General features: G+C 36.6%; 1 protein-coding gene across 1 annotated transcript in view; it reads left to right on the top strand.

Moving 5' to 3' along the window:
• Nucleotides 1-13,772, top strand: part of CHL1 (cell adhesion molecule L1 like) — a 131,459-nt gene that overhangs the window by 105,916 nt on the left and 11,771 nt on the right. The window contains exons 18-21 of the mRNA XM_007947330.1: nucleotides 1,187-1,409; nucleotides 2,672-2,787; nucleotides 2,900-3,104; nucleotides 3,292-3,414. Of these exons, the coding sequence (XP_007945521.1) occupies nucleotides 1,187-1,409; nucleotides 2,672-2,787; nucleotides 2,900-3,104; nucleotides 3,292-3,414 (667 nt within the window). The remainder of the gene's footprint in view (nucleotides 1-1,186; nucleotides 1,410-2,671; nucleotides 2,788-2,899; nucleotides 3,105-3,291; nucleotides 3,415-13,772) is intronic.

Raw genomic sequence — 13,772 nt, 5'->3', positions numbered from 1 at the left:
ATTTTGCTGATGTAGCACTATGCTTTCAGTGAATTGCAGCCATGCCTCTAATAAATATTTTCATAAATTAGACTGAGTCAAGAAGCATTGTAAATTTTGTAAGAGCAATATCTATGATGTTATTGAATCACTCACATAGACAAAATTACTATTACATAAGTGAATTTTATAAATTAGGTTTAGAATCAGTTTTTTTATGTGATTTACATAAGCAATTTGTTCAAATACACATTCCTATTTTGTGAAAGTAAACAAATGATTCAAGTCACATTAACATTTTTTTTAATTAAAATATTGCTCAATTCAAAACAAAATGGGGAAAAAAAATTTTCCTCTACTAGAAATTCCTCCATTAAATATTCTTTCACTACAACAGAAGTGTGTGTGTGTGTGTGGGGGGGCACATTTTCTCTTTTACAAAAGAAAGCATAGTCAAGGAGCTGAGAAATTGATTTATTATAGGGAAGAGCTACATCTTCTGCATATTAGAGTATAAACATGAATATCCTCCAGAAATACAGTTTTATTTATTCCCCTACTGAAAGGAAGATGAGGGAAAAAATTTAGTCATATGGGGAAAAGAGTTCTATCAGAAAAGTCATAGAGAAATCTAATAATCATGGAATTTGTGTGCATACCCATTTTAATTCTGCCAGTTCTTTGAGAGTGAAAATATAGAATACAGAAAATTTAGAGTCATTAACAGAAGTTAAAACCTTCTGTGTAATTTCTTAAGAGATTCTTTCATATATGATGAAATGTTTGTTTGAACCACAAGAGTTTAATCCAGGCATGTAATTTGTGAAATTCTCAATACTTGGGGAAGTGGGAATTGAGTTTTAAAATCAAGCTTAAAAAATAACAAAAATTTTCACAATTGTTTCTAAACTAAAGAGGGAGATTTGAAATCCATTAAGAAATGTTCCTTTTTTGCAGTGTTTTTATGCTACAGAGAAATTTTAGATTTCTGAGTGGTAATCCTGTGATTCCAGTTCATTCAGTGGGGCAGGGGTCTGGAAATCCGCAGAATCACACGTACACCATGTGATCATGAGACAGACACAGTCATCCACACAAAAAGACACACCAACTATGGCTAGGATGAAATATCAGGTTGATGGTTTGCCACTTTATCTAGCAGCACATATTGGTGCTTACACCAGAGATATCTTGCTTTCTCTTTTAGCCTTTGACATCCATGGAGCAGAATGGACCAGGGCTGGAGTACAGAGTGACCTGGAAGCCACAGGGAGCCCCAGTGGAATGGGAAGAAGAAACAGTAACAAACCACACCTTGCGGGTGATGACACCTACTGTCTATGCTCCTTATGAAGTCCAAGTCCAAGCCATCAATCAACTGGGCTCTGGCCCTGAGCCTCAGTCAGTGACTCTCTATTCTGGAGAAGATTGTAAGTGATGCACTGGAAAGTCCTAACTGCTTCTTATACGGGTTCATGTCAAAGATAGTCTGTTTTGCTCAACAGACATTTTTGAGCACTTATTGCATGCAAAGAAGATAGATAAGCTGTGGTAGATAAAAAGAAACCTAACACTTGGTTCCTACCTTAGGATCGAGTAAAGGATATATGTTTGGTACAGAGTGCTAAGGAAGTTTTGGGAAAGTTTCAATTTTATTCAGTTTCCTGGTGGACAGAGTTATATCTATATTGAAAATCAAAGACCTGGAATCATCATTGGAATCAGTAAAGCAGCATAACTGTCACAAGGTTTTTGATTGTGTCTGCACTTACTTTTCAAAGAACTCCTAACTTCCTGCCACCTGCTATTATTACCTGGGCCTCAATCACATGTCTGATACCTTGCCAACACACAGGCTATATATAGAATTTCACACATGCACACACACACAGAGCCTTGAGGTACCAGTTGATATTATCGTATTATTAAATACTGATTCCAAAAGTAACTACTATGAGTGCAAAAGGATTATGGGAAAAAGGAAGGAAGGAGAACTCCATGTCACTATACATTGGAGATTATTTGTATTACCTCTTCTAGCACACAAAATATTTTCCAACAAGATTAGAAGCAGATTGAAAATGTGAAATTACTAACTACATATTCACTCACTGTCCCAATTCTCCTACCCCAATAAAAAACACAGGACACATCAGCTGTGAAGTAAGATATTAATCTAGGCTCTTCTGTATTTGGTTTATTCCTCTATAGCAAACCCCCTTACAGAATGGGGATGATATTACCACCTCAAAGGAGTCCTCTAAAGATATATGAGCCTATACAGATAAGTCTCTTAAGCAGTGCCTGACACAAAGCACATGTTCAATTAATGCTATCAGTTATTAATATTTGAATTTCCAATAAATTTTATTTATATTACTAGTCTAATTCACTTACTTCTAAAGGCAAGATATCCACCGAGTATTTCATTGGCCATGGATTTACGCTTCCAGTTATATTTGTGCACATTGTATCCATTGGTGGAACTGCATGTCTAATGTGGTACAGGCTATCCTCTTCTCCTGGAAACCTAGATGGTCTGAGAAACTCTTCTACAATGAGTTTCATTTGGAAGTGATTTGATGAAATAATTTCCCCCAGATTTAATACTGTGAAAATCATCTTTGGAGCAGAACACTAATAATCACTTTTGTAGATTATTGAAAGGTAATCAGTACTATGTGCTTAACAGATCCTGATACAGCTCCAGTGATTCACAGAGTGGATATTATAAACAGCACTGTGGTTAAAGTTACCTGGTCAACAATTCCAAAGGACAGAGTACACGGACATCTGAAAGGATATCAGGTTTTTAATCATATTTTTTCTTCTTCTCATGGTTGCATTTGCAAATAAGAACTGGTTTTAGAGAATCCGTTACCATGATTGATATGTTAAAGACTTCCCTTTTTCATTGCAGATCAATTGGTGGAAAACAAAAAGCCTGTTGGATGGAAGAACTCATCCCAAAGAAGTAAACATTCTAAGATTTTTAGGACCAAGAAACTATGGAATGGTTCCTTCCTTAGATGCATTTAGTGAATTTCACTTAACAGTCTTAGCCTATAATTCCAAAGGAGCTGGTCCAGAAAGTGAACCTTATATATTTCAAACACCAGAAGGAGGTGAGAGAATAATAATGTAGAATAACACCAACAAAAGAAATTATCCAAAGAACAAATAAAACATTTCCTTATTATTAATTTATATGTACTTTTCAATTTGCATAAAACATTTTCATCAAATAAGAATTGTCTTTTTTTTTAATTTCCACTATTTATGAATATTTATAATTGCTCTTGTGTTTTCTAGTACCTGAACAGCCAACTTTTCTCAAAGTCATCAAAGTTGATAAGGACACTGCCACTCTATCTTGGGGACTACCTAAGAAATTGAATGGAAACTTAACTGGATATTTATTGCAATACCAGATGAGTAAGTAGAAATTTGAATTCCAGTAATCCAATTAATATTTCATTGTGAAGTTGAGTATTTGGTTTGTTATGCTGCGAGTCTAGTGTCACTTAAGGGTATGATTTGTAGTCTTGTCTACTTCCTTCTAGCACTAACCAGCAATCAACCAGTTGCTAATGAGTCAATTCCAACTCATGGCAACCCCATGTGTGTCAGTGCAGCACCATCCTCCATAGGGTTTTCAGTAGCTGATTTTATAGAGCAGATCATCAGGCCTTTCTTTGTAGGTATCTCTGGATAGACTCAACCTTCCAACTTTCCTGTTAGCCGCCAAGTGTGTTAACCATTTACACCACCCTGGTGCTCCCCTTTCTACCACAGGAGTCAGTAAACTGATTTGCAGACCAAATATCAGCTTGCTGCCTGTTTTTTTAAATACAGTCATAGTGAAAAATAGCCCTGTGCATTCATTTATATATCATCGCTAGTCACTTTCTGAGTACAATGACAGAGTTGAGTGGGTCTGAAATTGCATGGCCCACAAAGGCTAAAACTCTGCTGACTCCTATTTTAGGAGAAAAGCAATGGTATGCCAATAGGTAGCAGCTTAATATTTATAGATAAGAGGCTTTGAGAACTGAGGAATATTCCAAAAAGCACAGAATTAATTAGCAGTGTCTTAAGATCCAAAGGCATCCTGACCCATAATACTGCACATGAAATGTCAACACTGCACTGCCTCTTTTATCTCCAATGTGTGCTTCCAGTCTCAGCCTCCGCATATACTTCTGTTTGTAGAATTTTCTATTGGTGACCTACAAGCAGGTAAAATTGAGAAGGCTAAAGAGTTGTCTTTGGACTATTATTCAATGTAGGCACTGCCTACATCCTGTGTTCCCACTTGGTTAAAAACAAAATGATTAAAAAAAAAAGTTTATTTTTAACCATAACACCTCCCATCTCTAACAGTCTACTCAGTTAAACATCATTTCAAAATGGAAATGAGTGAATCGAAGACACAGAAAAATTTAACCACATATCCACCCTGGAAATTTTAAGCTTTGAAGAAGTGAATATCTAAACTGCCAAAACACTAGGACTACAGAGACATAGTCTACAAAATGTGCAAAAGCTATGATAACTGTGGGTAAGATGGGGAATATGCAGACAATCTACACAGACCCTCTTCAACAAAGAAAAGAGAAAACAATTGAAACAGATACAGAAGATAATCCTGGAGCCCTGAGCTTTGAAAGGAAGGATACAGAAGTGGATTAAACACCAACTAGTAGAAGAACCTGAATGAAAATAGTGAGTAAGGAGATAAGCAGAGCTGCGGACTGTCAGCTGTCCTGATGGCAAGGATAGACTGAATATTTCCAAGTGGTTTTAGGACCTGAGGGCTAATCTAAAAATCAGCCATGCTCACCAAGGGCTGCATGGACTACTACATGGGTAACCGATGACTGAGAAGGGAAACAGCAAAGAAGGAGACTACTGAGCTGTGGAGCTTCAGCTGTCTGGAGGGCACAGCCATTTTGAATGTTTACGAGCAGTGGCTTGGATATTTAAAGTCACAGCATTCTCATTCAGATTCTAGGATCCTAATAATAGGCTCTGCTTGCCAATGACAGCATGGCCATATGGAAGGCTGGCAACTGGTAAGAATATAGGTGGTAAGTGCATAAGTGCTGCCAACTAGTGAATAGAAGAGCACAGTAGCTGCTTACTCAGACACATCCAAACAAAACAAATAAAATTAAAATCCTGGGAGAATCACTCCAACATACAATCAATTAAATATAAACACAAAACAATCACAATGTCTCAGGGACAACAGATCATCACAGTCCGTACAAAGAAGCAAGATAAAGCAGGAAAAAAACAAAGGATGAGGATACAGACCCAGAACACATCCCTGAGGAAGAAGCAGCCTTAGAACTCCCTAGTAAAGAATTCAAAAGAATTATATTTCGGTGCCTTCGACAGCTTGAGAGACAGATCAAGGAAAACACTGACAAAATTGAGGAAAACACAGAGAAAAGCCTAGAACAATTTTGGAAGAAAATACAAGAACAAAATGGCAAAATAAATGAAAAATTAGAAATGATACAAAATCTACAGACAGAAATCCAGAAGACTAATACTAAATTCTCAGAAATAGATAACACATTGAATGAGCAAAGGAGTAGGATCAACTCAATGGAAGACAGAATTGGTGAGACTGAAGATAAATACCTCAATATTTTCTTGGAAAGGGGTTTAACAGTAAAATGATCAAAACAAAATGAAGAAAGCCTAAGGTTCATGTGGGATACCATCAAAAAGAATAACCTACGTGTAATCGGAATTCTAGAACAGGAAGAGACAAATAAACCCAGAGAAAATTATTGAAATTTGTTGGAAGACAACTTTCCTGATATGAAGCAAGAAGAGAATATATCCATTCAAGAAGTACAATGAACTCTAAACAATGTAGACCCCAAAAGAAAATCACAAAGACTTACCTTCATCAAACTCACCAAAAGCAAAGACAAAGAAAGAATTCTGAAAGCAGGACAGGAAAAATGAAAACTTACCTACAAAGGGCAACCAATAAGACTAAGCTCTGATTTTTTGGCAAGGAGGCAATGGGATGGTATATATAAAACTTTGAAAGAGAAAAATTTTCCAAGAATCATATTGTTCTTGTTATGTGGGTCAAGTTGGTCCTGACTCATAGCGACCCCTCCTTTGGTTTCCCAGGCAGTATCTCTACGAAAGTAGATTGCCCAACCTTCATTCTGAGGAGTGGCTGGTGGGTTTGAACCTCCAGTCTTCTGGTTAGCAGTCAAGTGCCTTGGGCACAATACTGCCAGAACTCCCTCAAATATGATGGTTAAATTAGGACATTTCCAGATAAACAGAAATTAAAGGAATTTGTTAAAACCAGACCAACCTCACAAGAGATGTTAAATGGAGTCCTTTGAACAGAGAATCACCAACAGCAAACAACTGACCATTAACACACATGATGACATAACCCAGAAACCAACCCACTTATGAAAGTAAATAAGCCTACAAGATTGTAAGCAGGGAACCAAAGACATCAATTGGCAAATAAAGGCAACTACAAACTAAAATGAAGGAAAAAATAATGTACTTACAGAACTTCTAGATGATGAGGAAGTAAAAACAACTGCAAGACAGAACAGATTGTTCTAAACTTGGGAAGGAAATTATAAATCACATGGTAACCTCAAAGAAAAAATGATAAACCTTTACATCAAAATAAAAAAAGAGGATAAGTACAAATATTTAGCAAATGCTAAAACAATAGCAATGAAAGAAGTGATAACATGATTCAAAAACAAAACAAACTCAGCACAGAAAATTATATGGAACAAAGAAATCAGTAACACCACAAAAAACACATAACAAAATGACAGCAAGCAATTCATACTTGTCAATAATTACACTGAATGCCAATGGATTAAATGCACCACTCAAGAGATGAAGAGTTGAAAAATGAGTGAGAAAGCATAACCCATCAATATTCTGTCTATAAGAGACACACATTAGAGACAAAGATAAAAATAGACTAAAAATCAAAGGTTGGAAAAATATATACAAGCAAAGGGCAACCATAAAAGAATAGAAGTGGCAATATTAATGTCTGATCAATTTGACTTTAAGATAAAAAATACCATAAGAGACAAAGAAGGACATTATATTATGATTAAAGGATTGAAAAAGAGGATATAACTATAATGAATATCTATGGACCCAATGAAAGAGCCCCAAAATACATAAATCAGACTTTAACAGAATTGAAAAGATAAAGAGATGACTTCACAGTCATTGTAGGAGACTTTTGTACACCACTTTCAATCAAAGATAGAACAACTGGAAAGAAACTCAACAAAGATGCAGAAGCTAACAATAAAATCCACCAACTTGACCTTAGAGATATCCACAGAGCACTTCACCCAACAACTGCACAATATATATTATTTTCCAGTGCACATGGAACATTCTCTAGGATAGACTATATGTTAGGCCACTAAGCAAGCCTTAAACTCAAACTCACCGCTGTTGAGTTTGAGTTGGGTTTCTGAGCAAGTATCACTATGGAAGTAGATTGTCCCATCTTCCTTCTGAGGAATGGCTGGTGGGTTTGAACCTCTAGCCTTCTGGTTAGCAGTCAAATGCCTTAAGCACTATGCTACCAGAGCTCCCAAGCAAGCCTTAATAAATTTAAAAACATTGAAAACTGCAAAGCATCTTCTCAGGTCACAATGCTATAAAATTAGAAATTAACAATAGGAAGATGAATGGAAAAAGAGCAGACAAATGAAAACTGAACAACACCCTCCTCATAAACTACTGTGTAATACAAGAAATAAAAAATGAAATTAAAAAATTCCTTGAATCGAGAACAACCATGGGAGAAAGAAGGGCTGCTTATGCACAGGGAGACAGCTCAGGGGGCAGGAGAGTATGCAGGGGTGGACACAGGGAAGAGGTAACTATGGGGAGGAAGTGGGAGGGGAGCTGTTGCATTGTGGTAAACTGTGGTCAATGTCATGAGACAAAGTATATGTGAACTGCTGTATGGAAAGTGAATTTGCTCTATAAACCTTCACCCAAATCACAAAAAAAAAAAAAAAAACTATAAAAAAATTCCTTGAATCAAATGAGAATGAAAGCACAACATACAAAAGTCTTTGGGACACAACAAAAGCAGTGATCAGGGGCCAATTTACAGCAATAATGCACACATCAAAAAAGAAGAAAGAGCCAAAATCAACACTTTACCCCAACATCTCCAAACATTAGAAAAAAGAACAGCCAAAATAAGCCTACAGTCACTAGAAGAAAGGAAATAATAAAGATTTGAGCAGAAATCAATGAAACAAAATAGAAAGACAATAGAAAAAAAATAACAAAAATAAAAGTTGGCTTTTTGAAAAGATTAATATAATTGACCAACTACTGGCAAATTTAACAAAGGAAAAGAGAGAGAAAATACAAATAACACAAAATAAAAAACAAAAGGGGCAATGTGATGAGAAAACCAACAGAATCTAAAAGGATAGTATCAGGACACTATGAAGAACTATACTCCAAAAAATTTGAAAATCTATAAGAAACGGATAGATTTCTAGAAACATACTACTTATCTAAACTAACACAGACCGGGGTGGAACATTTCAACAGACTCCTAACAAAACAAAAATTGAACAGATCATAAAAAATTACCAGTAAAAAGAAAGTCCTGGCCTAGATGGATTCACTGGTGAATTCTACCAAACGTTCAGAGAAGCACTGACAGCAGTGCTCCTCAGACTATTCCAGAACATAGAAAAGGATGAAATCCTACCAAATTCATTTTATGAAGCAAGCATAACCTTGATACCAAAACGAGGCAAGGACATCACACAAAAGAAAAACGACAGACTAATAGACCTCATGAATATAGATGTGAAAATCTTCAACAAAATCCTAGCCAAAAGACCCCAACAACATATAAAAAATAATAATATACTATGACCAAGTGGGTTTCATACCAGGTATGCAGTGATGGTTCTACATTAGAAAAACAATCAACATCCATCACATAAATAAAATAAAGGAAAAGAACCACATGATCATATCAATCAATGCAGAAAGGGCATTTGATAAAATCAAATACCCATTCCTGATCAATACTGTCAGCAAAATAGGAATAGAAGGGACATTCCTCAACATAATAAAGGGCATATATACAAAATCAACAGCTAACATTCTTCTCAATGGATAGAGACTGAAACCATTCCCTTTGCAAACAGGAACAGACAAGAATGCCCTCTATCACCACTTCTAGTCAGCATTAAATTGGAAGTCCTAACCTGGACAATAAAGCAAGAAAAGGAAATCAAAAACATGAAATTGGTAAGGAAGAAGTCAAACTATCCCTATTTGTTGATGATAAGATCCTATACATAGAAAATCCAAGAGACTCAGCAAACAAACAAACAAAAAAAAAAAACTACTGGAACTGAGAGATTTAGCATAGTGGTGGGAGATCAGCATATACAGTTGGATTTTTAGTAAAGAGATTGCTGAAAATAAGAAAATTAGTATCATTTGCAATACACACTGCCATCATGTCGATTGTGACTCATAGTGACCCCTCCTTGGGTTTCCGAGGCAGTATCTGTACAGAAGTTTACAATAGCTACCAAAAAAATAAAATACTTGGGAATAAATCTTACTAGGGACACAAAAGACCTATACAAAGAAAACTACAAAACACTACTTCAGAAACCATATGACACTTACATAAGTGGAAGAACATGAAATGCTCTTGGATAGGGAGATTGAACACTGTGAAAATGTCAACACCATCCAAATCATCTATACATTCAATACAATCCTAATCCAGATCCTTTCAACATTCTTTAAGGATGGAAAAACCAGTCCCTAATTTTATATGGAAAGGAAAGAGACCTAAGATAAGCAAAGGACTATTGAAGAAGAAGAACAAAGTAGGAAGTCTCACATTGCTGGATCTCACAACCTACTATACAGCCACAGTAGTCAAAACTGCCTGGTATTGGTTCAATGACAGATACATAGACCAATGGAATAGAATTGAAAACCCAGATATAGATCCATCGACATATGGTCAGCTGATTTTTGACAAAGGACTGAAATCCATTACATGGGAAGGATACGATCTCTTTAACAAATGTTGCTGGCAAAACTGGATAGCCATTTGCAGAAAAATAAAACTAGATCTATGCCTTACACCATATACAAAAACTAACTCCAGATGGATTAGACTCAAATGTGAAACCTAAAACTATAAATTTCAAGGAAAAACTAGGGACAAATTTATATCCCTCCTGAATTTAGAGACCATCTAAAAAATAGATTTGATACATTGAACACCAACGACCAAACACCAGAATTGTGGGATGGCATACATGAAGAAAGCAAGAGGTCACTAAAAAGATGAGAAAAGAAGAGAAGACAAAAATGGATGACAAAGGAAACTCTGAAACTTGCCCTTGAGCAGAAGATAGCTAAAGCAAATGGAAGAAATGACAAGATAAAAAAAGCAAACAGATTTCAAAGAGCAGCTCGAGCAGACAAAGCCAATTACTATAATGAAATGTGGAAAGACTTGGAGTTAGAAAACCAGAAGGGAAAAACACACTCAACATTTCTCAAGCTGAAAGAAATGAGGAAAAAAAATGTAAGCCTTGAGTTGCAATATTGAAAGATTCTACGGGCAAATTATTGAATGATGCAGGAAACATCAAAAGAAGTTGGAAGGAATATGCAGTCACTGTACCAAAAAGAACTGGTAGATGTGCATTCATTTCAGGAGGTGGTATATGATCAAGAACCAATGGTACTGAAGGAGGAAGTCAAAGCTGCACTGAAGGAATTGGCTAAGAACAAGGCTCCAGTAATTGACGGAATACCCACTGAGATGTTTCAACAAATGGATGCCCCACTGGAGGCACTCACTTGGCTATGCCAAGAGATTTGGAAGACAGCTACCTGGCCAACTGACTGAAAGAGATCCATAGTTGCTCCCATTCCGAATAAAGATGATCCCACAGAATGTGGAAATCATCCAACAATATCATTAATATCACACACAAGTAAAATCTTACTGAAGACAATTAAAAAAAGGTTACAGCAGTATGCTGACAGAGAATTTCCAGATAATGCAAGCTGGATTCAGAAGAGCACGTGGAACAAGGGATATCATAGCTGTCATAAGATGGATCTTGACTCAAGGCAAAGAGTACCACCAGATAGATGTTTACTTGTGTTTTATTGACTATACAAAGACATTTGATTGTGTGGATCATAACAAATTGTGGATAACATTGAGAAGAATGGGAATTCCAGAACACTTAATTGTACTCATGAGGAACCTGTACATTGACCAGGAGGCTGTTGTTCAAACAGAGCAAGGGAACACTGCATGGTTTAAAATCAAAGAGGGAGTGTGGCAGGGTTGTATCCTTTTCCCTTGTTTATTCAGTTTATATGCTGAGCAAATAATCTGAGAAGCTGTACTACATGACAAAGAACATGGCATCAAGATTGGTGGAAGAATCATTAACAACCTGCGATATGCTGACGACATAACTTTGCTTGCCGAAAGTGAGGATGACTTGAGGCATTTATTGATGAAGATTGAAGAATACAGTCTGCAGTATGGATTATATCTCAATATAAAGAAAACAGAAATCCTCACAACTGGACCTATAAGCAGCATCACGATAAATGGAGAAAAGATTGAATATGTCAAACACTTCACATTGCTTGGTTCTACAATAGATGCCAATGCAAGCAGCAGTCAGGACATCAGATGATGTTGGCAGGCACGTTGGCTGCAAAGGACCTCTTTCAAGTTCTGAGGAGCAAAGATGTCTCCTTAAGGACTAAGGTGTACCTGACACAAGCCATAATATTTTCAATAACCTCACATGCATGTGAAAGCTGGACAATGAATAAGGAAGACTGAAGAAGAGCTGTGCTTTGGAGGTGTGGTGCTGGTGAAGAATGCTGAAAGAACTGTGGACTGCTAAGTCTGTGGTGAAGAATGATGAAAGTACTGTGGACTACTCCTCTGTCCTGGAGGAAGTGCAGCTGAAATGCTCCTTGGAAGCGAGTATGGCCAGACTTCGTCTCACCTACCTCAGTCATGTTGTCCGAATGGATCATTTCTTGGAGAAGGATGTTATGCTTGGTAAGGTGGAGGGTCAATGAAAGAGGGGAAGTTATTCAATGAGACAGATTGACATGGTGGCTGTGACAATGGGCTCAAAAATAGCAAGGATCGTGGAGATGTTGGGGGATTGGGTGGTGTTTTGTTCTGCTGTGCATAGGGTCGCTATGAGTTGGACATGACTTGACAGCACCTAACAACAACAACAACAACAACAACAACTTACGGCATAAATAGACTGTCAAGCATAACTCAAATTGCACAAACAGCAGAAGATAAATTGGATGAATGGGACCTTCTAAAAATTATATTTTTATGTGCTTTCAAGACTTCTCCAAAAGAGTCAAAAGAGAATCTACAGATTAGGAAAGAATATTTGGCAATGACATATCTGACAAGGGGCTTATCTTTAGAATTTATAGAAAAGTCCAACGCCTCAACAACAAAAACACAAACAATCTGATTAAAAAATGGGCAGAAGACCTGAACAGACACTTCACCAAAGAGGATATTCAGGTGGCCAACAAACACATGAAGAAATGTTCACAATCATTAGCCATTAGAGATGCAAATCAAAACAACAATGAGATACCATCTTGCCCCAGCACTAGTAGCAAAGTTCAACAAGACGGAAAAGAACAAATGTTGGTGAGGATGTGGAGAGATTGGGACTCTCATATACTGCTGGTTGAACTGTCAAATGATACAACCAGTGTGGAAAGCAGTATGGTGATTCCTTAAAAATTTGGAATTAGAAATACCATTTGACCCAGCCATTCATTACTAGGAATATATCCTAAAAAAGTGAGAGCCAGCACAAGAACAGATATATCCATGCCCATGTTCATTGCAGCACTATTTACAATAGGAAAAAGATGGAAACAACCTACGTGTGCATCAACAGGAGGATGGATAACCAAACTATGGTACGTACATACCAAGGACTACTATGCAACACTAAAGAATAATGTAGAATCTGCAAAACACCGCATAATGTGGATAAACTTGGAAGACATTATGCTGAGTGAAATAAGTCAATCACAGAAGGACAAATATAGTATTAGTCCATTATTGTAAAAAGCCAAGGAAAGGTTTATATATGGAAGGAAATTTTCTTTATTGGTTACCAGGTATGAAAGGAGAGGGGAGGAAACACTGCAAAAATAAAAATTAAAAAATTGAAAAAAAAAAAGAACAAGATCCACACACACAAAAAAAAAAACCCGGCAAAAGCCACCTGGATTGTAGTTCTAATGTGCTACTCTGACACAGGTTAAATGTTTTCAGAAACCCAGTTCAGGTACTCCCTTTAGCTTGTGATGATGTATGTTGAGTTGGGCACATATGTTTAAGTTGACATAAGCATAATCTCAGTAGAAATAACATTTTAGCATTTTTGAGTGTTTGCTATGTAGCAGGATCAGAACTAAGCACTCTCCCTGCATTATGTCATCATAATAAATCATAATAAGAAATCTTATTAAGAAATCATAATAAGAAACCTGTGACTCATGTACAATTTTATAGATCAGGAAACTGAGACATGTGGAGTACATTTGCCTAGAATACCGTAGCAAAATTAGTGCTAAACAGGTTTTGAATCCAAGTCAGTGTTTTTCTACATACTGAGTTCCTAAGCCTACACTATCCAATGAAGTGCTTT

This window comes from Orycteropus afer, unplaced genomic scaffold (assembly GCF_000298275.1).
Source record: "Orycteropus afer afer isolate SDZICR_OR568_19922 unplaced genomic scaffold, OryAfe1.0 scaffold00180, whole genome shotgun sequence".
Taxonomy (NCBI): domain Eukaryota; kingdom Metazoa; phylum Chordata; class Mammalia; order Tubulidentata; family Orycteropodidae; genus Orycteropus; species Orycteropus afer.
The sequence above is the reverse complement of the archived record's forward strand: the minus strand, read 5'-3'. Positions and strand labels throughout refer to the sequence as shown.